Consider the following 27,350-nt stretch of genomic DNA (forward strand, 5'->3'; position numbering starts at 1 on the left):
ACCTGCACTGGGCTTGCTTCTTATAGTCACTCTTTCCACTGAATCCTCACAGCAACCTGATGAAGTTTATACTGTTGTTGCCCCCAGTTAACAGATGAAAAGAGTGAGGTACTGATAGATGAAGTGACTTGCCCAGGTGACTCAGCAGTAGTGAAAGGACCAGGATTTGAACCTGACAGTCTGGCTCCCTTTGTCTTCGCCCCCTTTCTGGCATCATGAACTCTTGGGCAACCCATTTTGCCTTTCTCACAGCTCTTAACTACAAAGACAGGAAAGCAGATCAGACAGTCTGGATGGATTCTTCCTGCTCGATAAATTTCAGTCTTGAATATCTGTAATCCAAACATTTTAGAGAAAAAATATATTAATATTTAGTGCTGTATCCTTGCCTCTAATACTGGAACATCCTTAAAACAAGGCATGAATCCCAAAATACATCAGAATCTTTTCATTGTTTCCCTCGTAACATGTCAAGGAACAAATTGTTTTTGATTTATTTTTATTGAAGTGCAGTTGACATACAATATTGTATTAATTTCAGATATACAACATAGTGATTCAACATTTATATACATTACACAGTGATCACCATGATAAATCTAGCTACCATCTGTCACCATACAAAGTTGTGACATATTATCAACTCTATTCCCTGTGCTGTACATTGCATCCCCGAGTCTTATTTATTTTATAACTGGAAGTTGTTTGCCCATTCCTCACTGCCAGGGATGAATTTTGAAGAAGTTTAGGATAGAAGTGCCTGGGTGGCTCAGTCTTTGACGCGTCTGCCTTTGGCTTAGGTCACGATCCCAGGGCCCTGGGATTGAGCCCACGTTGGGCTCCCTGCTCAGTGGGGAGCCTGCTTATCCCTCTCCCTCTGCCTGCTGCTCCCCCTGTGTATGCTCTCTCTCTCACTCTCTCAAATAAAACAATAAATCTTATTTAAAAAAATAAAGAAGTTGAGGATACTGTCATGCCAGTCCCTTCATGTGGAGGATGCAGGCACATCTCTGGTGAGAGAATGCTGGGTTTGATTCCAGGCCCTGTCACTGTAAGTGACTTAATTTCACTATTCTCACTGTCCTTCCCTGTGAAATACGGATGATAACAGTAACTTTGCTGTTACTGAGGATTCAGAGTTGGGACAGTCCGAGCTCTTACAGCAGTGGCCAGCATATAGCTTCCGGTAATTGCTGGCCAGTACCATTCTTATAGTTCAGCTGGTCACCTTTATTCCTCAGGAAACCTCCATTTAAGTTGTGTTCTGCAGCGCTGCCATTCCTCACTAGGAACGCAGACAGGACTGCTCATCAGTCTCGAGAATCACTCCTGCAGGGAACATAATATGTCCTGAGGCTGACTCAGTCCTGCTGTTAGCTGTGACTGTCCTGTTCCAGTGTTCTTCAGTGAGGCCTGTGGTTTCAAAACACAAAAGACAAAGGGAAAGAGGGTACTCACTCTAGTGTCCATCCTGTGTGACTCCCGGTCTCCCAGCCTCTTCCACTTGCCCCTTCCTCCCTCGCTGGAAGGGGCAAGGAATTGTGCCCTCATACATCGACTTCTGGGGTCTGGCCCTCTGTCTGGGGACTATCCCACTGTTAACTTTTTAATGAACCATTATCAGTATTTCTCTCATTAGCAGCTTAGAAGAATTTATGAAACTTAGATATTATTTGGAGGTTTGAAGGAGAGGATGGGAATGTAGATTTCACTGTGTGTCAAGGCCCAACCTCTGCCAGACATTTCACTCCCTACGGCCCCAGGAGGTAACTAGCAGCATGTCCATCTAGCTGATGAGAAAGCTGGAGAGAGAGATGCTTGCATCACCGACCTGGTGAGAACTTGAATCGAAACTCACCTGATTCTGAAATGTATGTTCTTTTCATTATGTAACACAGTGGGAAGGAGCCAGGTGCTATTTTTCTCTGGAGACAGTGTTGATCTGCCAGTGTTGATGGGTACATCTACACTCAGCATGTGAAAGTTCAGCTTTAGGATCTGAATATCCCATAGGATTTTGACATAATCTGTAAGAATGATTGGTTGACCCTATCCCTCCCTATCGATAGGACCACAAAGATCATTCACTAGATTTTTCTTCTTCCCTTCCTTATCTCCTAGAAATGTTCAAATCTTCAAGAAGCCATGTAGTATACTTATACTGAAGATAAAAATAATACTTAATAGACACTGTTTACTAAACCTATCTGTGTGCTAGGTATCTTATCACGTACTTTACATAGACTAATTTGCTGCTTATAAATTTTATAGGGTCATATATTTTACAGATTTGGGGAGTTTCATGGTCTAAGGTTATATAGTATGCTAGGGAGCCTCAAGTTTGATCTTTGAATGTGGTAGTTCTGTTTGACTGTAACCATTACACAGTCCTTCCTCCTCATTCCTGCTTACTCCGTGGCCTCCCATAATCCTGAGCGTGTGTTCTCTTATGCTAATATCTTTGTGCTTGCATGAGTTTAAGTTTCCATATTGGTGATTTCATATGTCTAAGCGTAATGGAAAACCCGAGAACAGTGACTTAAATCATATACACGGAATTCCTTAGAAGGTCAGTTTGGGGTTGGTCTGATGATTCCACAGTGTCCTCAGGCCTTATAAGTCTCCACTTGAGAGGATAGCCCTCACTTTTATGCTGACAGAATGGCTGAAGGAACTCCAGTCATTACTGGACATGAAGTTGTGTTCTGAACTTGAAGAGTTGAGGTGTGAACGCAGAAGCAAAAGGAACAAGACAGTCTAGTGTCTTTCCTCTTTTAAAGGTCTTTCCTGGAAACTCTACCCAGCACTGTCCATGTATCTATCACTGAATTGGATTGGCTCATAATGATCACTCTTAGTTATAAGAGAGACTGGGAAATGTACTTTCTTTAGGTGGGTGCATTGTCGCAGTGAACAAAATTGGGGCTTATTAACATGGAACCCAACCTGCTAATTTCTCGAAATAAGTTAAATAAATTCATCTAGTGTCACTCTTCCCCAGGGACTGACTATCTAGGGGAAACTTGGTGTGTTCCAGAGGCTGAGACTATCTTGAGAAGATGAAAAAGTTGGTTCAATAGAAGCTTTAACCAAGTAGACTATGTCTTAGGTATTCAGGAGAGTTGTCAGGAGTCAGCATGACCCAACCCAAGGAAAGGGGAGGTAAGATCCAGAAGAGGAGTATAACCCAGTGATTTGAATCTAACTCCACTTAGACCAGGACTAATGGGGGAAAGGAGAGGAATCCTAGGTTCTAAATATACCCTAAGCATTAATAGTTAAGGTCATGCCACTTATAAGATTTTACTTCATAAATATCTTCTATGGATATAAAAGCAATTCTTTCGTATTTGTGTTGGCTGGGGGAGGTGCAGTAGAGGCAGAGTTAATTGGGAAACAGAATCAGGAAAAAAGTATAACCAGACAGTGATGGGCTTTGATGATGGGAGTTGGGGTCCCAGCTGTACCACTTGCAAGTCTTGCGACCTGGGGCCTTGGAGAAGACACCTAACCTTTCTAATCCTCCTATTTCTAGTTAAAAAAAAAAAAAAAACACAGAAGAGAAATTGATGAACTCTTCCTCACATGCTTCTTGTAACATCTAACAACAGTGTAGAGCCCAGTGCCTGACATAAGGTGATGGTGGTGGTATGGCTGCTGTTGGTACTATCACGTTGCAGGTGTTGTCCATCAGCAGGGGCTGGCTGTATACTTGCTGTGAGTCCCTCTGGACTGGGAGGTCAAGATCCTGGTTTCTCTGGAAGAAGCCGTGCAAGAGAATCTGGGAGAGTGGGTGGAGAAGTTAATTTCCAAAGCAGCAGTCACAAGGAAATGTCCTGAGCTCTTGTCAACTAAGGCAGGAAGCCTGCTGGGTCAACTAAACGGCAGGTTTCAAATGCTCATTTGGGACCTCCTAAAGAAAGCTCATGATGGAAGGTTTAATTTCTCCAAGTTTTACCTTCCTTATATAGAAAATGAAGGTAAGCATAACGCCTACCCTCCAGGTTGTGAGGATAGTACCAGTAGAGTCCCTGGGTGCTTGATATGTACCCAATAATATGCTCTATTATTAATGATGTTTCTTCCCTCCCTCTTCACCCAGGCAAGAGCAGGGCTGGTTGGTCTCAGTTTTGTCTGGTTATCGCAGCTTCAGTAATCCCATAAAAACTTTAACTGGGGCATAAAGCACACATATAATCACACTGGGCCCCAAAAGATACTGTGATAATGTGATTAATAAGGAGTTCTTGGATGGCAGTCGTGTTTTAGAGCGCTGCTGTAGCCTTGTAAATTCCATTGGCTTCAGTGCTTATGAAAGTGAGACTGACAGCTCATTGCCCGGGGCAGCAAACACATAGTCCGCCTGTATTTACATTCCAAGTTCTTTAAATAGCTTTGTGTCCCAGGTCAGAACTTCACTCTCACCATTTTTCTGCCAGTGACACAGGCTGGGGGTTGGGGTGACATACGTTTTTGCTTCTCGTTTCTGAGATGGGAACAGGCTTGACTAGGAACTGGGGGAAATCAAAGAACAACCCATGTTCTTGGAAACCATGCACTGGCACAACATTCATTATCATCGCCACCACCTTGCTCCACGTTCGCAGCAACTTCTGTCCTTTCAAAGCACTTTCCCATGAGTCATGTCATTTGATCCTCTCTAAAACCTATGGAGATGGACAAGGAGATGTCATTAATATTTTTTTTTGGTTAAGAAAATCGAGGTTCAGAAAGGTAAAGTGACTTGCTCCTGATTGGCACAGGCTGGACTTGCACCCAAATCCTCTGTCCTCAGACCCAAACCTTTCCTATGTGACTGCACATTGCTGCTAGCCTGTGTCCTTACTTCATCTGGAGGAAAACAGCATTAATGTGTCTTCATATCTACCCTTCTAAAAGTCTGGAATCCACTAAGATAGAAGAGGTTGGTGCATCATAGCTTGTGGCCCAGCCAGAGCAGAGTGTGTCCCCTTAGGTTTGGTTAGGGTTCTCTTGCTGGGGCCAGCGCCAGAAGATTCTCTCCTTGTGGAATCAGCCACGTGGCAGGCACAGGGCTTTCCCCACCTGCAGAAGGTCTTTGCTATAAACCCCTCTCCGGCCCTGTCCCATCCTCTCCTGGGCTTGAAATTCCACCATTTCGAACCTTGAAGACTAATTGGCCTTTAAAGAGATTCCAGTTAAAACCAGAATTTTTTCACTATACATAACAGCTTATATTAAAAAAACAAACAAACAAACAAAAAAAAAACAAAACTACTTAGGGTACTGTTTTCGGTGGGAGGTGGTCACAAAACCTGGCTCCTTCCAGTGTCCTCATCCATGAGGCATTAACCAGAAGAAACATTGTAAAGATCCCATGAAATATAGGTACAAGGACTATAAAAGTGTAAGCGGCCCAGGTAGCAGGGAAGAAGAGGGTGGCTGGGGTGCTGGTCTGGGAAGGAGGAGAGAAGTAGGCACAGCTAGAGTTTGGAGTGGTGGCTCTGACCCCCAGAAGCTCTGCAATGGGGAGGCACGAAGGTAGTCTGGCTGATGTCACAATTTGTTCCAGGACTGGACCATTTGTGGCCTCCAGAGCCATTTGGGTTGCTTTGACCTCCAGCCATCTGTGTCTAGGAATGTAAAACAAATGGTTAATGACATCAGCTGGTATATGATCTCAAATGTCCGTGTCGTTCCCCTCCCTGCCCTTACTGCCATAAGAGGGAAAAGAGCCCCCTGGAGAAATCATCAAGGATGCTATTTTCAAAGTTGCAATTAATTGTATGCTGAGGAAAGCTCATTCTCTACCACTTATTCTGTCAAGAAAGGGGAAATTAAGGGTGTTGGAGCTGTGACTGAGAGACTAGTTTGAATCGTCCTCATAACGTCAAAGAAGAAGACACAGAGCCCATATTCAACACCAAACTTCCTTCAGGTGAAATATGTGCCTAGGGATAGGTCTGACTGTCTGACCTTAGACTTCACAGTTGCACGGGGACTGTCATCAGGTTGCTTTTTCAAAACGCCTCACGTCCACTGTGGCTTGAGCCACACATGCCTTCTGTCCTCTCTTTGGGACCCCTCCATGTGGCCGTGTTCTCTCATTTCATTCTGCAAACTCTCTCTTCCAGCCAGTGAGACCTGCAACGACTTCCACCCAATGTTCTTCACCCACGACAGATCCTTCGAGGAGTTTTTCTGCATCTGTATCCAGCTCTTGAACAAGACATGGAAGGAAATGAGGGCAACTTCTGAAGACTTCAACAAGGTAAGGTTGAATCTGAGGCAGAGGCAGCAGCTTCCTGTGTCCCCAAAGGAGCCCTGACTCTGCGTGGTCCCTTAGCTGTCATACCTGTATGGACATGAGCTGTGTGTTGGTGATGCTCTCATCTCTGTGGGGGTAAGCGTGGTGCAGCTTTGTTCCTTTTGGCTAACTAAACTGGAGCTACCCGCAGAGACCCTTTCTTGGAAAAATATTGTCTAGGGTAACTTTTTCCTCTGAGGGCATTGGTCCTGGATGCCTTGTTATGGCAACATCCACTGAGGGAAAGACCTCCCCCTCCACCTGTGTGGGCGGCTGTTCGAGAAGGAATGACATCGGAAAGGCTGCTCTGTCTAGGTGACTTGGTTTCTTTGTGGATTATGGACGTGTTGAGGTTATCTGCCCTTTCCTGTGTCAAAAAGAGTTTTTATTCAAATGCAAAATCTCTTTCAGAAAGTTGAGTAAGTTTATATGGAACATTTTTTTTTTTTTTTTAGTTTACAGAAAGCGTTTGATTCTTAGAACAGACGTCTTCTTTGGTTTTCTGTAAAAGTGTGAATTTTGTGTTTCTCTTTGTGAGTGAATGTTGGGTGCCGAGAAGAGTGTTGACCGATTTAGCAGAAGCAGAAGTATCATGTGAACTTTTCAAGAGAAACAAAATCTTTATCCTTAGAGGCCTTGTTAATGACAGTCACATGACTGGTAATAACTGATGGTTGGCACAAGTATATTTAGGAGAGAATATTAGGAGAGGTCTTCAGTACCTTTCATTTGCTACTATTTCTGGATCTGGGTTTGATTGGTTCCATCACCCATGCCTGCTGACCCGGGTCTCGGGACATAACTGTCGCTAAGAGTCTAAGGGTCTGATCCCACAGTCGTCCTGTGGGGCCTTCACTGCTGGTGAACAGAATGTCAGAATTCCAACTGCACTTGATGTTATTGTTGGTCTTTGCCTCCCTGTCACCTTTCCTCTGAACTTACATTCCATCCTTCTTTTCCGCTATATTTCTGGTTCGTGGTATCTTGAACTGATACTAGTTGAAAGGAAAGAAAACCAGGAAAAGGAAATAATACTCTTTGCAAGCCTCAGTTAGGTTCTGACCTGTCTCCATCGGCACGATGATCTTCCCTGCCGTTGAAGCAGACAAACGCAAGGTGTCTTAGACACCTTGGGCCATCTATTTAATTCATTGAAATAGGCCCTAGTGATGCCCCTCTGTGGAGAGCACTGATCTGCCAGCTATAATCCAGAGCTGCCAAGGGTCTAAGCAGTTATGCCCAGGGACAGGCATGACTGAAGAAGGGAAGCGAAGGAAAGAAATCCAGTAATTCTGCAATCTCCTAAGTGTACTTCACTTGATTATGAGGGTCTTTGCAATTCAGGTGCAAATCATCCCTGGGAAAGAAGAATAAAGGCACAGGGAGACCTTTGTACAATCAAGCCAAAACAAGTGGAGAGTTAAGTAGTCTCTGAAATGGCCAAGGCCCCTTTGCCCTGAATCAGATCAGTTTTTCACGTACTACGGTGTTTCTGAAAGCCGTGCAGTCCTCAGCTCCTATGTGTATGGGACACCTGTTCTTTTAGGAGAATGGGACTCACTGGCTGTCATGTGCTCTGCTATCAGGTATCTGTCTGCTTTCCGAGAGGATTTCATTCACCCTGCTTCTTCTGAATTACAGAAACCAGCATTTTTGTAAATGATAATAATGCAAACATTATTGTTGTTGACCTATGCACAGATAAGGTATATGGACAATATTCCCAAATTCCTATGGAGGAATGGCTCAAGAGGGTTAGCACTTAGATGCTTAAATCCAGCAGAACGTACAGTTTACAAAACGAAGCCCCGAGAATACATCATTAGCAAAGGGAACCAGAGGCCTCCGTCCGGAGGAAGTGAGCGTGGCTGTTGGGTCCGTGTTCATCACGGCCAGGTACTTGGGTCAGTGGTAATGATATCCTGCTTGTGCAGGGTGAGGTCCTCAAAGTGTCACTCTGAAACTTTTTTCATAATTAAATTATGTGGCTGTAAAAACTGCCTTTGGCAAGATCTAAGGGCCAGGATTGGGGCATAGTTTCTTATCATGGCCCTAGTACCGTCTTTTTGCGTCGTTTGCCGATCATAGACATCAGTCTAGTGTCACATACGTGAAGACAGTTTACGGCTGTGAAGAGACAGTCGGAAGCCTGAGAGGCAGAGGGTCCTGTCCTATGTACACATATCCCTTGGTCAAGAGTGGATACCAGAGGAGGGTCAGGAATGGGAATGCCAAGGGATTTAAATTTTGTACATGAAATATTTTTGCTTTGTTTGCTTTTTTTTTTTTTTTTTTTACTATTACGCACACCTTACTTCTGTAACAGAAAAGTCTATCAGTTATATACTATTTTGTCATGTGTATACTAGTTTTCTAGGGTTGCTGTCACAAATTACCACAGACTTTGTAGTTTAAATAGTACAAATGTACTCTCCTGTGGTTCTGTAGTTCAGAAACCAGAAATAGGATTCATGGATTAAAATCAAGGAATCAGCAGAGCTGTGGTCCTTTTTGGCCACTCTAGGGGGACATCCATCTCCTTGGCTTTCCAGGTTCTAGAAGCCACCTGCATTCCTTGGCTTGTGGCCCTTTTTGTTTATCGTCAAAGCCAACCAGCTGCAGGTTCTGCCCTTCTCACATCACACCTCATCACTCTGATCCCTCTTTGGCTTGGATCTTGCACTCTTTTGGACCCCTGTGATTACATTGGACCACCTGGATAATCCAGGACAATCTTCCCTATTTTAAGGTCAGCTGATTAGGAACCTCAATTCCATCTGCAACCTGAATTCCCCTTTGCCATATAACATAACATATTCACAGATTCTAGGGATTGGAATGTGGACATCAATGGGGGGTGGTGCATGTTTCTGCCTATCATAATGTATATTTAATTTGTAGGTGTATTACATTTGTATCTGTATTTTTGTGTATCAATTTAAAGTATTGAAATGTGGACAGATGTGCTTTTTGTTGTTGATTTATTTGCTGGTAGACCAGCATAATACCAGTCAGAGTTCTGCCAGTGGCTGCTCAAACACAGATTTAGCTATGTCCCTTTTCTTTTATGTCCCCGTTCTGCCTCTAACAGGCTTTTGAAAAAAGATGGGCCCTGTATGAGGGCCTCTAGGTCAGTTCTTCCTGATTTTTTTCCTGCTGCGTGTCGATCAGCCACTGCTCTGCTTTGCCAGATAATAAATTGGAAAGGAGAGAAGAAGAGCTGAAATTTTCATCAGTTCACTTTTCTTCTTGTTATTAACTTGATAGCAAAAGCTATTGAATTTAGGAACAAGAGTGGATTTGGTGTTATTGGTAGATTTAATGTTTTTCTTGTTTCCAAAGATTGTCCAAATTCGAATTCAGATTATCTTAAAAGAGCCCAACATGAGACACACTTTCTTTTGAACATTCTTGGACACCGTCTCAGACTGTGCCACTTTGAACAGAAGCATGGATGGCGGATTTGCTTGTCGACCGACGACCCGGGTTCTGTAAGAAGGGGCTTAGCTCTCTGCCTTCTTCAGCTCATTACTGAAGAAGCAGTATCCCTCAATCCAAAATTCTGATTTTACAAATAATAACTAGATTCTAGCAGATGCAGGAATTTCTTCTACAACCCAGCTTGCTTGGGACACTAGTTTGTAGATAAGTTTGTTAATGCTTCTGCTGGAAATGAATGTTTGGAAAAGCAGCTGCCTTCTTACTGCTCAAGCCTGGGAAAGCAGAAGATGGGATGTTTCTTATTTATGTGGAAGAAGTAGAATTAGAGAGTGATTAAAATATTTATGCTTTGAAAAGTACTTTCTTCCAGTTTCCCAATATAGCAGTCTCTGCAGAATAATCCATTGATTCAGGCCATTGAGTTTGTCTTCTGTTTTTGCCTTTTATTACCAATATTTTAGAGCATGCATTATTCCTTTTTATGGGCATTAGAGAAGAGCTTAAACTGCAGCTGGATAGCTCGGCACACAAGTGGCCCCATAATCATTTCATTGAAACCCTCATTTTTTAAGCAGTGTAGGAAAGAAGACACAAGTGATTTGGATATTTCAGGTATGGGAATCTCATTTAAAGCTTTTGTTGCAGACCATGCCACTTTAGAAATTCTAACAAGGGTATACCCATCAAAATCGGTATTTGTGTGTAGCGGTGTTTCTCAACCTTGTCAAACTTGCCCGAACCTTAGAATCACCCAGGGGGCTTTGGAAACCTCTGTCATCCCAGTGCCCAATTGTACAACATACCAATTACTTCTTTGGGGTGGGGCCAAAGCTCTCAAGATTTTTCATGAAGGCAGATTTGATCACCAAAAGGTGAATCACATCCATAGAATGACCATCAGTTGATACAGACCACCAACTAGTACAAACCGTGTGCATCGGTGAAGTAGTCTGTCCGTTGGTTTGTAAGGCCCAGGTTCTCACCCTGGTTCTGCTACTCAGGGACTCTATGCCTGAATATTAAAAAAAAAAAAAAGTGGATGCCAGTATCTCATTGCCTTCTCTTATGGTGGTGTGATACTAAATTGAAGTAATAAATGTAAAAATGCTTTGAGGAAGTAAAATGTCATATGCAGTTGTGTTCTTTTTATACATTATATGATAAATCCTGTCTATGAAAAAGGAGTAAATTGCCCTTTTTGAAAGAAAACATTTTTGGGGGCCATTATGTTAAAAAACGAAGGAAGGAAGGAAGGGAGGGAGGGAGGAAGGAAGGAAGAAAGGAAGGAAGGAAGGAAGGAAGGAAGGAAGGAAGGAAGGAAAAGGAAGGAAGGAAGGAAGGAAGGAAGGAAGGAAGGAAGGAAGGAAGGAAGGGTGAAGCTGCTTATGTACCACAGATTAAGTTCTGAACTGAATGAACTATTTTAACTTTGGCAGAAATAGGGTTTAAACTGAAAACGTCATGGGTTTGGGAAGAAACAACTTTATTAGGTACTTTAGTTTTCCATGTGACAGGCCATGGGTAGCAGCCTAAAAACCAGGTTTCACAAAAGCTCTGGTGCTTAATGGCTGGAGAGAGTTAAAGCCTCTGTAGCCATTACCTAGCTGCACAGACCTCTCTAGGGATGTCTGAGCCTTTAGATACCTTCAAAATACTTGTTCATGGCATTGGTGTTACTTTAGATGCTATCAAAATCGGCATTAAAAACAAGATCAAATGACTTTGCCATGCTTTCAAATTGCCAAAATGGAAGAAACTAATGGTTTGAAAAATGTAGTCATTCTAGAGCAAAAGCACTATTTTGAAACTTCACCCAGCAGCATAATATGCAAAGCACACACGACAGAGGTTAGGATCTCAGGCTTGCAGATGAGAAGCCATCCCTTAAAATAGGAGAGCCTGTGCACAGGGAGAACCCAGGCCCATCAGACAAAGCCGCAGCTGCCCCTGGCTAGGCTACGAGCTCCATCTGAGTCAGTGGGGGAAAATCTCAATTAGGAAGAATTGGAGAGCAGAACAGAGCAAACATCCTGGGAGGTCCCCTGGAAGATTATCCATGGAAAATAGCCACTAACTAGTCACATCTAATGGATTATGGTGCGGTGTAGAAAAGGGATCGTTTGAGAGCTTGAAGGCAGTGATTGCATGAATGAGAAAAGGAAATATGTTCACTCCCCGAACTGTTTCCAGCTTACTGACTTTCTGTGCATGCTTTTCAGGGGGCAATTATATATTCCGGAGTCCCCTTCCTAGGCCAGCTCAACTTCACAGTGGTGCAGACGGCGCTCTTGTTGGTTAGCTGAGCTGGCCTAGGGAATGAAAGGTGGTCTGTAACTCTCACCATGAATAAACATGAATCTCCTCATTTGCATGAGGCAGGTGACTGTAAAATATCTTGGAGCAAGTTGTGAAAGGAGGCTTTGTGCATCCGTGCCCAGGGGAAGCTGGGGAGGACTCAGTGTTGTTTATCTTCATTAGAATTCCATCTAGGGCTGCTGGTATTGATCTGAACCGGGCCTGGGGTAGCTAATAAAGTAGGTGTATGTTTTAATTGAAACATGAATATTTAAGTAGAGGAGAAGTCTTTTAAAGGGCCCCGATGTCATACAAGGAGGTTATCCATTTTTCAGCTGTCTAGGCCATTTACAAGTATTTATTCAAAAAGCTTCTCATGTTTCACAAAGGTCTTTAAGGTTTGACATGAAGGAAATTGCACTTCCTGTAGAAGCAAATGCATTGTACGAAGAGATTTATTTTTTTTCCTTTGATGTTTCCTGTTGGATAGGTAGCAAATGGTTTCGTGTGTGTGTGTGTGTGTGTGTGTGTGTGTGTGTGTGTGTGTGTGTTTAAATGAGGGCTTTTAAGCTATTCGCTTAATGTAGTGTTAACCTTTTTTAATGGAGTTTGCTACTCCCATTGGGACAGGAATCCAGGTATGTTTCCTACCGTCCTCATCAATATCAATAGTGTTATCTAGAGACGACAGAAAGACAGAAAGAGACCAACTTTACGAACTTAGTTTTTTACAAGAGGTATCTTTTTAAATAGACCCTGGTAGATGCACTTTCTAAAAAAAGTGCATTAATTGCAGGTAACATGGGCCTGACCAAGACAGGTGGTATCAGAGGGTGTTATTTCCCAGACTCTTTTGCATTACCACCCCTCTAAGGATCTCTTTTAGACATTTCTCCTAATCACCCTCCTCCTGAAATTTTAATTATGCAAACACATTGTTACCTGTTTATGTATTGTTTGTATATCTGTGCTTTATACATTAAGAAAGTAAGAATTTTTTTTTTTTTTGGCTCCTCCAAGAACCAGATTCTTCCCCCTGGGGGCACGATCCCCTGCCCCATTGAGAATACCAGCTGGAGAGGAGAGAACGGAGGGGGAGGCTGAGCACAGCAGGAGAGTCCGGGGGCAGTCCTGACCCAGGCACTGCTCACCAGCAATGTGTCCTTGGACATGTCCTTCAGCCCCCAGAGCCCTTCTCACCTGTAAACCGGTAGCAGCAAAACTAACAACAACAACAACAATAATAACAATGGTATTTCCCCAAATCACTGTGAGGATTAGGCCCTTAAAGGTTGGCTTTGTAAATTGCCCCATACAAATGGGAGGTGCTGGTGTCAACAGACAAAACCTAAATTGACAGTCATTTGCTCTTGGTCTTGTAGTATAATTGAGCTAATTTGATTTTCTAAGATAGTTTGTTCAAATATCTAGAAATACAGATTTTCCCATTCCTCTGTGTGGAAACCCACTGAACTTTGGTTTGGCTGCAAAGGGAGACTTTGACTACAGCGGAGACAGATCCCTAAGTGAGGAGGAAGATCTCTGTGTGGGTTCCGGATGGCAAGGGGTGCCCCTCCCCAGCCTGCCCACAGACATACTGCAAATGACTGAGGGGCTTAGCCGCATCTCAGAGGCACAGCACAGTGGTCCTTCAGGAGCCCAGGTCTCCTCAGCTGCATAACCCCAGCTGCATACCCTCGTACAAGGGATTCAGCCCTCTGAGGTCCAGATTGCTCATCTGTGAGATGGGGACTGGGATGACTGCCTGTAGGTGGGCTCTGAGCCCTGGACCAAATCCGGCAGATAAACTACTTAGCTCAGTCCAGCCTGGAGCAAATACTAGGTGACACCCGCTTCTAAATGCCTCTGAAAAGGAAAAGGCTAGTCTTGGCAATGCTGATGGCAAACACTTTCAGAAAAAGACAAGCTTCTCCTGTGGATATAGTGATTAAGTTAATAAAACACACATCCCAGCATGCTGTCTTGGTGCTCCCGGCAGCACAGGGTCTGTGCGACTTTCATGAGAAGCGTGGGGATCATCATAAAGTGGTCCATTTCCAGGGACTCTTCTGGGTCATGCTTTTGATAGCCTGGCCATATCTCCTTATGAAGGGATTGTATCCGGAGTCATACAGAAAGAGGTAGATTTTGTTGACTCTGTTGATGTAATTTCCCTAAGAAATGGTTAAACTGTTTAAAATTTGTTTAAAGATTAACTGTTAGGTTCAGTTGGCTGAAAACACTGCTAGCATCTTTTGCTTTCTTGACATTTGCCATAACTGGAGCATGTATAAAAAGGATAATTACCGTGATTGAGTCTGATGAGTAATTTCGGATAAGCCCTGACAATAGTAAATATACATCTTGGAGGTTGCTTTGCATGCAAGATGCTCATTTCCGAAGTCTTCCTAGAGTCAGTGTATCTTTCTTTGTATCTGTAACATGTGCTAAGCTGACATTTGCCAATGACAAGAAAAAAATAATTGATAAGGTACTTCTACTGGGCAGCAGCAAGATCCGTCAGTCGCTTGGTTCAGCTGCAGACTATCCCTGATCATGGAAGTAACGATGCCTCTAAGTTAGCTGCTGTATATCACTCTGTTCAATGACTTCTGAAACTTCTTCCCCTTTTGTTAACTACACTTTGGGGCGCCACATGAGTTGTTAACTGGTTCTGATGACCTGAATTCCATATTCCATTGTGGATTGTGTTAGGGATTTGATAATGGCACAGAAATCATTTTATTAGCATATGTCCAATTAAAAAGAAATTGCCTACATTTTAAGTAGGTGTAATGAGATTTAGGCATTTTAAATTAAAGGACAGATAGGAAGCAGAGTTGGATAGCTAGGAAGAGTACCATTAGATGGGAATCTCTCATGAAATACGAGTCCTCCTTGATTTAAAAGAAAATATTTATCTTGTAATTGCAGAGAAAATGATGTGCTATGGGAGTTAGGAACACAGTTGTACAAAGGGGTATGTTTCCTAAGGTAGAACAGGAGAACATAAGGGTGCTGTCATGTGGGTGCTCTTTATTGCTGACTCAGGGTGCCAGATGTTAGGAAGAGACAAGGGACGGAAGGCAAAGAGGTGCCCCAGATGAGATGAGAGTGGAGTCAGAATGAGAGAGTAGTGTCAGAAGTCATTTGTTAGGACTCCAATATAAGAGCTGGGAGAAGTGAGAAGATCCCAAGTGAAATTTCTAAATATCTCCTGCAAGAATACCAGACCTAAGGGGTCAGAAGTTTAAAAATATATTTTATTATTTAAATGTGTATAATTCACCTGCTAATCTAAATTCCTTCTAGCTGTGCAGGTTTTTCAAAAGTGTACTTTTATATCTGAGCAGCGGTGAATAATGGGTTGAGCAATCCCCCTGGACTTACCAAACAGGAGCCAAAACACTCACTTGCTGGTCCAACACCAGATACTAGCTGCCCTCTCCATCTCTAGCATAAAGCTGAGCCACTAGGCCAAATAGGTCAAAAGCAGGAGCAAAGGTGGGGAAGCAAGAAGAGGATACCACAGCAAGGCTGAATTTGTTATAGGGAGAAAAAGAGACAGGGAAACTTGAATTTGAGAGATGAGAATTATAAACTGTTCGTTTCTTCTTCTGCTCTCCTCCCCTTTGCCCCTCCTTTTGTTCTTTCTATGTGTTTCCCATGGGGTTCTGTTGAAATGAAAAATAATAGTAGGTGCGCAGTGAAACTATGTGGGAGGAAGTCATTTAGGCGGGTAGTTAACTCAGATATCATGCCCACATAGGGCCTACAGCTTCCCTGGCTGGCTGTTGTCACTTGTGGCAACAGCGTCCTCAGATGTCCCTCAAGGGATCGCCTTGCTCTGGCCCTATGAATAATACCGTTACCCTAGACCTTACCACAGTGAACTGCAGTTGTCTGTTTAATCCTCAGACTCCTTGAGAGCAGAGCCTGGCTTTTTCTGTATTCTCAGGATCTACTCAGTGCCTGGGAGGTTGGCGGTGTTCAGTGTTACTATCCCACAACCATCATCCACACAGCATGGCCATGCCAGCGTTCCATATCTTGGTAAATCGTGTCAGTATTTAGCCTACACTTCTAATGCTGTCCATTCTTTCAACAAATATTATTTCGTGTCCATGACATGGAAACCATGGCGCTAGGCACTGGGAATACAAGTGGGTTCTGCCTTCATGGAGCTGGCAGTCCAGTGAGTTTCTATTTAGAAGTTTACAGACTGGTTCCTCTTTGTGAAACCAATCAGCAGCCAAAGTCACTACAATCACGATAAGGTCCTCTGCCTTCTCATTATGGCCTTAGCTCAGATCTTCCTCTTTCCTCACTCCAAATCTGCTAGGTGGAATGGCTGGTTGCAGTTCTTTACTGCTCCATAGGAGTCCTTGCCACAGTCTGATGGGAGTGAAGCCTATTCCCCCTGCCCTTTAACTTTTGACATGGGTCAGTGAGGTGATCACAATGTGCAGGGAGCAGAGGCCTGAATATTGCTTGTGTGGTTGGCTTGGGCTCTTGCACTTCTGCCTTCACCATGAGATAGAGTACATACCCTGGGTAGCCACTGCCCCTAAGTGTAGGTCTCAGAATGAGGCATATGGAGCATAGTTTCCCCAGTCAGACCACAGAATTACAGCTTAAAACTGCCACCTCAGCTGACCTATAGACCTGTGAGTATGAGAAGAACTTCTTAGCTATTGGGATTATTTGTTACACGGCATTCATGTGGCAGTCACTGACTGAGACACCAGCTATTGCAATAACTTACCTCCCAGCTTTGAAAACTTCCCGCTTTTCAAACCTCCTCAACATGCATCTGACCATATCATTGTCCCTTTTACTCCATCTGTGCCTGTCCATTGCCTGCCTCATAAAGTTTCATGGCCTTAGCAAGATGTTTAGATTTCTTTTTAATTAGCCTAATGTACTTTTCTTGCTTCATCCTCATGTCTTCACCCTGTAGCTGCTCTAAGCTCTGCATATTTTGAACTGCCCACAATTCCTTGTGTAAGCCATGTCATATCACAGATACGTATTCACTCTTATTCCTTTTGCCACTAATGCCTTCCTCCATCTGCTCGTTGAAATTCTATTTTAGGATTTTACACATGGCCACCTCAGGGCTACCACCTTGGATGGTTATCATCTCCCTTTCATTCAGAATGAAATTCTGTACACCTGCTCCCATGACATGGAAGTCTGAACTTCTTTTGGAAAATATCTTCTAGTTGTACAGTAGTAGTTGCTTATTTACAAACTTCTCTTTCTCAATTAAATCAATATAGTGTAGGGAGCAAAGAACTATAGCTTTAGACTTTAATATTTTCCAGATGTTTTTAAAATAGGATCTGCCCAGTTACTTTGGGTTGAATGTCAAATGAATAAATGACCAGAAATGTTTAATTCACACATTATTTAAAACAGTCTGCCTAGCCAATAAGCTGAATTATTTTTTACACTGTTTTAATATGGGATGGTCACTCTTGTTCAGTTCCTGGAGACCATAGGTATTCTGCAGTTCTACAGAATGAAGAATTCTCTTGCCCAAAATGCCAATAGGCCTTATTGAGAAATACTTCTAGATCTTTCCATTGGAATCTCTTCTTCAAATGTCAATACTTTGAGGGAATTACAAAATGATTTTGCCATTCCTTTCTTAATAAAAATGACAGTAATTATTTTTCCACCTACATAGCTTTATATAAGGTAAATGAAAGTCTCAAAGACATAGAACAGTCACAAAATAAACTGAATTTCTCTTCTGAGGAGAGTGGTTGGATCCCCTCATTAAAAAAGAAATCCCTCTGTTTCATTTCCCCCCCCCTTCATCTTAACCCACATACGCTGGCCATTTGGGGAGTACTCTGTTTGCCACTAGTCTTATTTCCAGGCCAGTGAGGAAGATAATATCAATAATGGTGCTTATCCTTTCACAGGATGGCTACTGAGAGACCTTCAGTGCAGAGGACAAACATGCCTGCTGGCAGTCCACCCATTTAGGGGACTGCTGTCTCCCTGAGTACACTCAACAGACAACTGCCTGTGGAGCAGCCACATTCAATAGTAAACGTGAGCACACCGTGCCATTCACAAAAATTGTCTTTTATGTTTTACCTTTACCTCCCAAAGTGCTCTTAAATTAGAAAAAAAAAATTGCATTTCCAAGACTGTCATAAGAGTAGGAAGATTTGATTCTTGCCATGGATTGTGTGTTTTAGGTGCTGGAGGCGATCAGCCCCCAAGAACTTTTCTGGTCCTGATTTCCTTATTTCTCTTTCACATTTCCATTTGCGTGGCTTGGCTGGATCTGAGGTGTATGGCATATGGCTTTTTGCTGCTTGAGCTGCCACAGAAGTGAATGTCACTGGCATCTAATGCCAGATTTCCATTTTGTGAATCACAGAGCGTGAGATTCTGTCCGAAAGCTCCCAGGCCACTAGGAGTCCTTCTAGCAGAAGCAGAAAAGGGTAAGACCTATGCCTCAGAGATGGTGTTCCTATTAAAATGCGTCTGTCATGATAGAAGTGCATATAAAATAGAGATGCTCTTGCCCCCGAGTGTGTTGGAAAAAGCTGCTTTGGCTTGTTTTACTGTGGGCAGTGCACCAGGCAGCCCTGGATCTTTGCTCCCAAGTCTCAGCTAAGCAGACCTGGTCCATCAAGGATGTAGGGTTGGTTTTGAATTTTTTCAGATAGATAAGAATTCACTTGTGCACATACCAGAAAAATAAGGCTGTGAGTAAAAGATATCGATGGCTTTTGGATGCAGTTTACCAGCATTTTGTATTCATTGAATTTTCAAGTTATAAAATGCTTTAGGACAGAGTTGGATAATAATGGGGAACCGAAGCTGCCACAGACATAGCATCAGCCTCGACTCCCCACCTCCACCCGTCACTCCACACCCCCCCTGCTCCCTGGCTGCCTCCTGCACCTGAGGAATCAAAAGAAGGGTTTGGAAATTCACCAAGAAGAATAAGTTCAATCAATGAATTAGTACATTTAGTCAATAGATTTAGTAAGTCAAGAGCAGTGACCTTGGACTCAAGGAGTGGGCTTCAAACCCTAGCTCCATTATTTCCTTGCTGCATGACCTTGGGCACAATAATATCCTTACCCTGTTTTTCAGCCTTTTCATCTGTGAAATATGGAACTTTATGTGTGTGTGTGTGTGTGTGTGTGTGTGTGTGTGTGTAAACGTATATATGTTGTGAGGATTAAATGAGCCTATATTAGGCTGATAATATGCAATGGCCAATACTTGACCCATGTCTGAATTGGAAAATTATGCTTTATGCTTTATCCTAGTATATGTAAAGCACATGGGCCATTTCTATGAGGTTCGGAAGTATAAGAATGATGACACAATGCTCCAGACTAGGTGTGGGAAGACATGGATTCTAGTCCAGCTCTCCCTCGAGCTGACGACACAACCCCAGGCTTTTCTCCAACATCTGCCCTCACCACCCCTCTCCTTTCTAGATGAAGATGTCCCTGGTGGCCCCAGAGATGGATTCTTCCTTCCTCGCTTTGAATTCTCTCTCTTCTCATCCACTCTGGGACACCACTTGATCAGTTCATCCCGTCTGGTCCTTATATCATTAATCTCGTCCTCTTGGATGCTATCTTCTTACCAGCATATAAATGTACTCACATGTCCTGTGTTTGAAAAAACAAGTAGATAAGTCCTTCTTAATCTTCATCCAGCTCTCACCCCAAGCCAGATTTCCTCACATAGTTGCCTTTGTTTGCCACCTCTTCTTTTCACTTCCCAGTCATTTATTAATCCTGTCTTCGGCCCTCACTACAAATACAACTAAGCAGAAGAGGCGCGACACTCTAAAAAGCACTAAATTATATTTCAGTACTTGAAAACCTCTTCAGCCACAAAAGCCATTGGTTTTGATGAAGTCAATAATGACCTCTGATGAACATTTTAAAATCTCTTTCTTGTTTGCCTTCTTTGCAGCCCTTGGTTCTCTCCTTCTTAAACGTGATCTTCCTGTGGCTTTGGAAATGAACACTCACACAAAATAGATACGTGACACACTATATATATTAAAGGAAGAAATAAGATAATTATCATTGTTCCAGTTACTAGTGATATTTTTAGAAAAAAATTAAAAGGTAACTAAACTATATAACTAAGCTCAAGAAAAGAAACATGCCACTGAAATGCCTTAATAGGTGTCTTGAATACTCAAAAACCTCTTTAGCCACAAAAGACATGATTTCTAAGAGGCAAGTGGAGAATGAGAGGAATTGTTGAGTTGTTCTAATTTAAGACTGGAAAGAAGTCACATTGTTATGACTCCCTGCTCTGATGAAAAAGATAGACATCAAAAAATTTGTAAAAATAAATCTTTTATCCCTTACATTTTTATGCTTATTGGCATCTTTTCTTCCTCCCCCTTGATTTCGTCTCTTCAACCTAAAAAGCTACCCAAATCTCTCCTATCCATAAAAAAAATTTTTTTTCACCCCCGTTCCTCTTTCAAGTTCTTATCCAATCTCTTTCCTTCCCTGCACTGCCAAATTTTCCAAGAGAGAATGCCATCTCCACTTGCCTGCCTCCTCCACTCCCTGTGGTCTGATGTTCACCCACGTCCACCCACTGAAATCGCTTTATTTAGGTCAGCAGTTACCTCCTCAGTGTCAGGTCTCTTCCCAGTGTTGCTCCCGCTGCATTGCCCTGAAGCACTGGCTGGTGTCTCCACCTGTGCTTCCTGGGATCCTGGCCATTGCCTGACTCCCGAGGCACCACTACGACCTCTCACTGACCCTTATGTTTATGTATTCCCCAAGCCCTTCTTTGTGATTCTCTCCTACTTCCTCTCCACTCATAGTCTCCCATCTTCAACCATTCTTCCACTCAAGGAGTGGCATGGCATTCCACCTCATCCCTTAGACTCGGAACCTTGGGGTGATCCTTGGCTTCCTCTCCTTTCCTGCTAGGTCCCATGTTCTGTGGATTCGCCAGTGCATAAGAAGGGACCATCTGGCTTGTCCTGCTATACCCCTGCTTCCCAACACCATCATCTCTTGTATAGACTGTGTCTGTCCTTTAATTTTTCTCCCTGAATCTGAACTCAGCCCACTTGGAAGTTCTCTCCCCACCAGAAACACCTACCTTCCTTCCTTCCTTCCTTCCTTCTTTCCTTCCTTCCTTCCTTCCTTCCTTCCTTCCTTCCTTCCTTCTCTCTCTCTTTCTCTCTTTCTTTTTAAGATTTATTTATTTATTAGCAAGAGAGTGAGTGGAGCCAGTCCAACTCAGGGCTCGATTCCAGGACACTGAGATCGTGACCTGAGCTGAAATCAAGAGTCAGATGCTTAACAGACTGAGCCACCAAGGTGCCCCCAGAAACACCTTTATAGAACATAATTCTTCTCATAATACATCTACACTAAAAAGATCTCAGCCTCCCTCTTCTTATAGCATGATAATAAAAGCTCCATATTCCATTGCAAACCACTTTTCCAAACAAAATGCACTCTTCAACACACCCCTACTAACCTCTAGTTAATCCTATTGATGGCTCCCTGAGCATGCCTTGTACTTCCAAGTCTCTGTCCTTACCCAAGTTCCCTCAGCAAGGAAGACCCTTCATCCCTCAATGCCTGGCTCATGGCCTGCAGAGCTCTTCCATGAAGGGGGAATTAATTGTTTCCTCTCAGGCACGCTTTCTTTTTCCCTGCTTTGTAGCACTTAACATACTCAGTCATACATTGAGTTTGAAACCTCCTTTTGCCAAATTAGCTTGCTTAAAACGGGTCCCTGGCCACCCCTTGTCCCACGTCATAGCTGCTTTGAGACCATACTGCAGAATCCTAGAGGAACCCATTGAAAACCATGGTCATGGACTATACTTAGTTATCTACACCTTCTCCCCCTTATTCCTCAGAACAAGGACAAATTCTTCCTCACCCCTCCACCCCAGGGCACCTACCAAAAAATTTATATAGGTGCTCAACACATGTGACCTGGAATGAATCTTTTATTCAGTCACTAATGGAAAAAAGGAAAATCAACAATGCTTGTTTTTTTTTTTAAATAAGCTGATAATGTTTTAAAAGGAAAAAGTACATTCTAGAACAAACTTTTCAAACTGTAGAACAAATTCAGTCCATATGTGAAGGGCATTGTGTGGCTAAGATAGGATAGGCAAAGAAGTGATTCTTCAGAGTGATGATTTCTTTTAGGACCAGGAAAAAAAATGAAGCCATTTCCAGAAGAGAAAAAAAGGGGGGGATTGAATTTTGTGTGTGTGGCATAAAAACACTTTAAGAATTTATTTTGGTGGTATTTACTACCTGACAAAAGCCAACTGATTTTTTCCTGCTGGCATGTGCCTCCTGCACAGAGCCCAGGGGCCGAAATGCTTGCAAACACATTCATATCTCAAACCAGGCAGTGGCCGAGTCTGGGAGACCCAGCCTCCAGTTGTTTGTGAAATCAGTTACCCCTTCTCTGCCCCTCTCTTGTTTATGTGGGGCAGAAGACCCTGGAGCTCCTTCTATAAAAAGGAAAGGAAGGCTTGCCATCCACAGTGGCATCAAAGGGCCCCTTGCTACTGCTCTCCTGGTAGAAACCTTGACATTTCAATAGAATTTTAAGAAAGCTGTTGGGACAAAGTGCTATTGGGAAATTCACCAATAGTTGATTACTTCATTTATAAGTCATGCAGTACAATGTGGCTATTTAGAATCAAGCCATTCTGGGGAGAAAAAGAAAGGTATGCATATAGATGTTCATTTCATTTTTATTTATAGCAGCAAGAACATGGAAAATAACCCACAGGTCAGCAAAGAGGATATGATAAATTAATTTATGGGCACATTTATTGATATGTTAAAATTTTCAGTCATTCAAAATGACATTTGTGAATGATATCTAAATATAAGAAAACATCTTTTTATATTATGCTAAATGTAGGGGAGCAGAATGCAAAATTGCATCTTAACTAGTAAAAATAAAAACTAAGAAGGTTTAAATCTCTTTAACAACGGTTTCTTCTGCATGGTGTAATTAATTATATATTTTTCTCTTTTATTATGTTTTTAATGTTGTACATTTTCTCTACGGCACACGTATATTCTTAAAGTCATGGTTTTAAAACCAACTTTAAAATATGGGGATGTAGAACTGTCACCAGGCTCCAAATCTGGTATGATTAGTGGTTCTGGTCTAGAGGGAATTCTTTGATCTCAACACCCCACGTTATAAATTCAAGCAAAGTTTTGTTTATTCTTCCTTGAAATAAAGCATGGGTTTAAGCCAGCTGTACTGGCTTATTCAGTCCCTGCATCTTTATCCTGAAGTTGATTGGTACAAAGATCAAAAGCCCTCTGAGGCTCCATTGGAGGAAGACTCATTAACTGGAAGGGAGTTCTGAACAGATGTGACATCCTTGAGAGAAGGAGCCAGACAGCAGACAGAGCTGGGCCCGGCACCTGGACTGCCGAAAACATGCGTTTCCAGAAGGGAGGTTTCAGGAGTGCTTTCCAGCGCTCACTCTTCCCTCTCAGGGATTGCAGGGGTGGGAGGAGGGAGGAATGGGAGACACATGAAATGAGTCACTGAGAGGTTTTCAGAGATATCCTAACTTTATCCGTGATGTTGGGTAGAATGACAGAGGAGCTCTCAGAAAGGTTTTGTAACTTCTGTTAAGTATAAAGGTTTGCAATAAGATTTTGTATTTTGGGCTAAGATATCAGAGTCATGTAGAGATGGTGTTCCTGGGGTTGTGTTAATAAATGTGACTCCCAGGAGTTCACAGCAGTGGGGAAAGCTCTGGAAAGAGATAATTATGAAATAACATGACACATGCGAGAGCGCAAGCCCATGCATTATATGGAAGTAACTCAAAGGAGGGAATTCCATAGAGGAAGCACCTTCCTTAGGAGGGCTTGAATGTATGGATAGAAGCTTACCTGGTGAGCAGAACAGAGTCGACTGCGGAACAAAACATGAAATTTAAGAAATGCATGAAGAGAAAACTTAGTAAGTTGTCTTTATTTCTAAGATATTAAGTCTACATTCTTGAATTCCCAAGACTTGAAGGAAACATGTGGCAACATGTGAAAGTGCATTATAGGAACTTCTTTTTTTTCTTTTAAAGATGTATTTATTTGAGAGAGAGAGAGAGAGCACGCATGTGCACGAGAATGGGGGGTGGAGGGGGGAGCAGGGGTTCAGACGGAGAGGGAGAGAATCTCAAGCAGACTCCCCACTGAGCATGGAGTCCTGACACAGGCTTGATCTCAAGACCTTGAGATCATGACCTGAGCTGAAATCCAGAGTCAGACACTTAACCGGCTGCGCCACCCAGGCGCCCCGCATCATAGGCACTTCCTAAACTTCGGTTGAATGAATGGAGGCCAATTTTTTACTTCCGAACTGGACATTTTGGTGAAATATATTTTTTCTGTGTATGCACAGAAGAGCTGAGATGTCTCACACACAATAGATTCCTCCCAAATATAAGCAAGAGCCCTTACTCATGGTTGAACGTGTGTGATTATTTGAAACATTTGCTCTACAATTCTCATGCCTGTCACTGTGTCGAGAGAATTGTAGGCGATGCATTTTAAAAATCATGTTTCATATTTGCCTTAGGATGACTTGGAAAAGGAGGATTTTTGCATGTAAATGGATTGGTTATTGCCCTTTGGGGCCAATTTTTATTTATATTATCAAATTAACTCCTTCCTGCAGTTGCTAGCTTAAAGATACAGGCAAGTACTGAGCAATAAAATAAAATTATATTTTTGTGTGAATTTAATTGCCACACAAATTAGGTTTCAGGGCTCATTCTTTGTGAGAGTTGGGAATAACCTGTCAATATCACTTGCCTAGAGGGTTACGGTTCACATTTCAAAGCTTCCTTTAATTGGAAGTACAATAGAGAGCAGTTTGAAGTGATCTGGCTCTTACAAGCTGATGGTCTTGAAGAACTGAATTTAAGAACAGGCCTGTCCTTGTGGCGGCAATGCTGGTTCGCCAGGAGCAGGCACACTCCGAGTGGGTTTTCCTAGAGAGGTGCTGGGCTGTTACTGATATTCGTTGAAACTCTGGGTACGTTGTTGTGATGTGACTGGCTTCTGGCAATGTCAACTTCTTTACCATGGGACAAAGTAAAAATAACTGGTTTTAAATAGGACTCACCCTAGAATTCCATATGGTGCTCCTCCTGGTCCTTGTGGCTCCATATCTGGCCCTGTACAGACCTACTGGACCCCCTTTCAAGCCCTCAAACTCCTTCTGCTCTGCCCATCCCCTTTTGCACCTCAGAACCTGACCCCCAGGAACTGACTGCCTACATGTCTAGAACCTCCTCGTCCTCTTGCTCGGGTGAACTGCACCTACTCACCTTCTTGATCTTGGTTTCCCTCTGGCACAGCAAAACCTCCATTCTTCCCCCTCCTCTCTGGCTTACCCTGTTCTGTTGCAATGTGATCCCTGTTGTAACAAGAGACCAGGACCACGGATTATCCACGAATCTGTGAGCAGAAAGAGCAGAGAAAGTAAAGGCATCAAATGTTAACTATTTGATAAACATAGATTTAATCTCTACCAACTGCTGTGAAATTGGTTCTCTTATTGAGAATATCAGAAACTAATTTTTTTTCTCGAAAGGTGGAATTACTTGTGTGTGAAATTGATATGTGTTTCAGAATTGAAAGAGATTTACTCATGCATGAGAGCTGAAAACCAAGAAGAATGTGATAACATCCCCAAAGCTTCCCTTTTCCTAATGGCGAAGAAGCTGTTTCTCATTTTGTGTCACCTAAAGAATATCCTACCTTTGGCCCAGTAGCTTTTTGCCACCATATTGCCAGTGGACATGCTTGGCAAGGCTGAGTTAAGGATTTTGGCATTTTCATTTTTCCTTTTGGCATGATTTTTCATCAGCCTGCATTTCTGGAATGCATTTCCATGGTATATTTGGAAGATTCAAGCTGGCAAGATGATAAGCTTTCAGAATTTCCCCCACTCTTCCTTTGAAGGCACTCCAGAATTACAACAGAGGCATCACACTGGTCCCTGCTCTTCTGGCCCCCATGTTGGTCTCAGGTCGGTCTGTTCCATTTGGTCAAGTTTATCACACCTCAAGGACTTCCAAACCTTGACTGTCCAACCCCATGAATGCAAATCATAGTCACCTATCAGAAGTCAAGCTCTGCAGGAGGAAAGAATGAAAGATTTATTTATAGACATGTTTGCATTTTGTAGAACTGGTTTTATTTTGGTGTTTGTAGGTTTTGCTTATATTTTAGGCATTTTTATGGGAAGTGCAAAAATGGCAAAGTCCAGGGGAAATAAACCTACTCACATTAATGTCTCATAAATATGATTTACAAAATATAAGTCGGCCTTAGAATGCTATTGGAATAATCCCACCTGCTCCAGACAACTTGTTTATGGGAGCTTGGAGGCAGTGGTGTAATAGACTGCTGTGGTACTTCACAGACATCAGTTTGAATCCTGAGTCTCACCCTTACTGGATGGTGACTATAGACATAGTACTTAGATGTTGTGGGTCTCAGTTTCCCTTTTTGGAGAATGGGCATTTCTTTAATGGTATTGGCCCATTATAGCAGACTTGGTAAGTTCTGCTTATGGCCCTCTCCCCATGAGGGTAGGAAAAAAAAGAAGCATCTACCTTTGTGTGGGGATTTCCTATGGAATATTGTTACAGTCATTTCCCCTTGGGGGTAAAAAAGATAAGTAAAAGTTATCCTGGCCATGTTTAGTTGAAGTTTTACGTATGTTTTGGTTTTAAAATGTACCATGTAAGAAAAAAAAAAAAGAGAGAGAGAGAGAGAGAGAACTATCTACTGGTTAAGCCCAACTCACTAAAGAAATATGTCTCTTGAATGAAATAAAACAGTTGAACTGAGCCAGTAGTAATTACACTTCTGACCTATTAGGGCAGAGTCGCTACCTCACATCCTTGGGAGATATAGTCTGGTTTGGGCTTTACTGGGCCCGTTTCTATTTAGGGTGGAAGTGAAGTCAGTGTGTGTGTGTGTGTGTGTCTGTGTGTACGCGCGCGCGTATGTGTTTGTCCGTGCGTATGCTCATATGCATGCATGTTTGTGTATATGGTCAGGAGAGGGAGTGTGCCTTGAGAAAGCTAAGATGTAGTTAGAGGTAAGCCTTCTACAATATATACCCTACATGTTCAGAATTTTTTTGAGGCTCAATTTGACCCTAATGACCTCCTTCTTAAGAATCAATTGACCAAACAAAAGTGGGGTTCAGAGTAGCCATGTCATGAACTAAGGAAGTCATTACCATCACATCCCTTACCAGGGATGAACATGCAGCC

At 42.6% G+C, this 27,350-nt stretch overlaps 1 protein-coding gene across 10 annotated transcripts in view; it reads left to right on the plus strand.

The window, feature by feature from the left end:
• ELMO1 (engulfment and cell motility 1) overlaps positions 1-27,350 on the plus strand; it is a 527,822-nt gene that overhangs the window by 344,908 nt on the left and 155,564 nt on the right. For all 10 annotated transcript variants that reach the window (XM_040644094.1, XM_040644098.1, XM_040644097.1 and 7 more), the window contains one exon: positions 6,114-6,250. In XM_040644094.1, the coding sequence (XP_040500028.1) occupies positions 6,114-6,250 (137 nt within the window). The remainder of the gene's footprint in view (positions 1-6,113; positions 6,251-27,350) is intronic.

This window comes from Ursus maritimus, unplaced genomic scaffold (genome assembly GCF_017311325.1).
Source record: "Ursus maritimus isolate PB19 unplaced genomic scaffold, ASM1731132v1 scaffold_3, whole genome shotgun sequence".
NCBI lineage: Eukaryota > Metazoa > Chordata > Mammalia > Carnivora > Ursidae > Ursus > Ursus maritimus.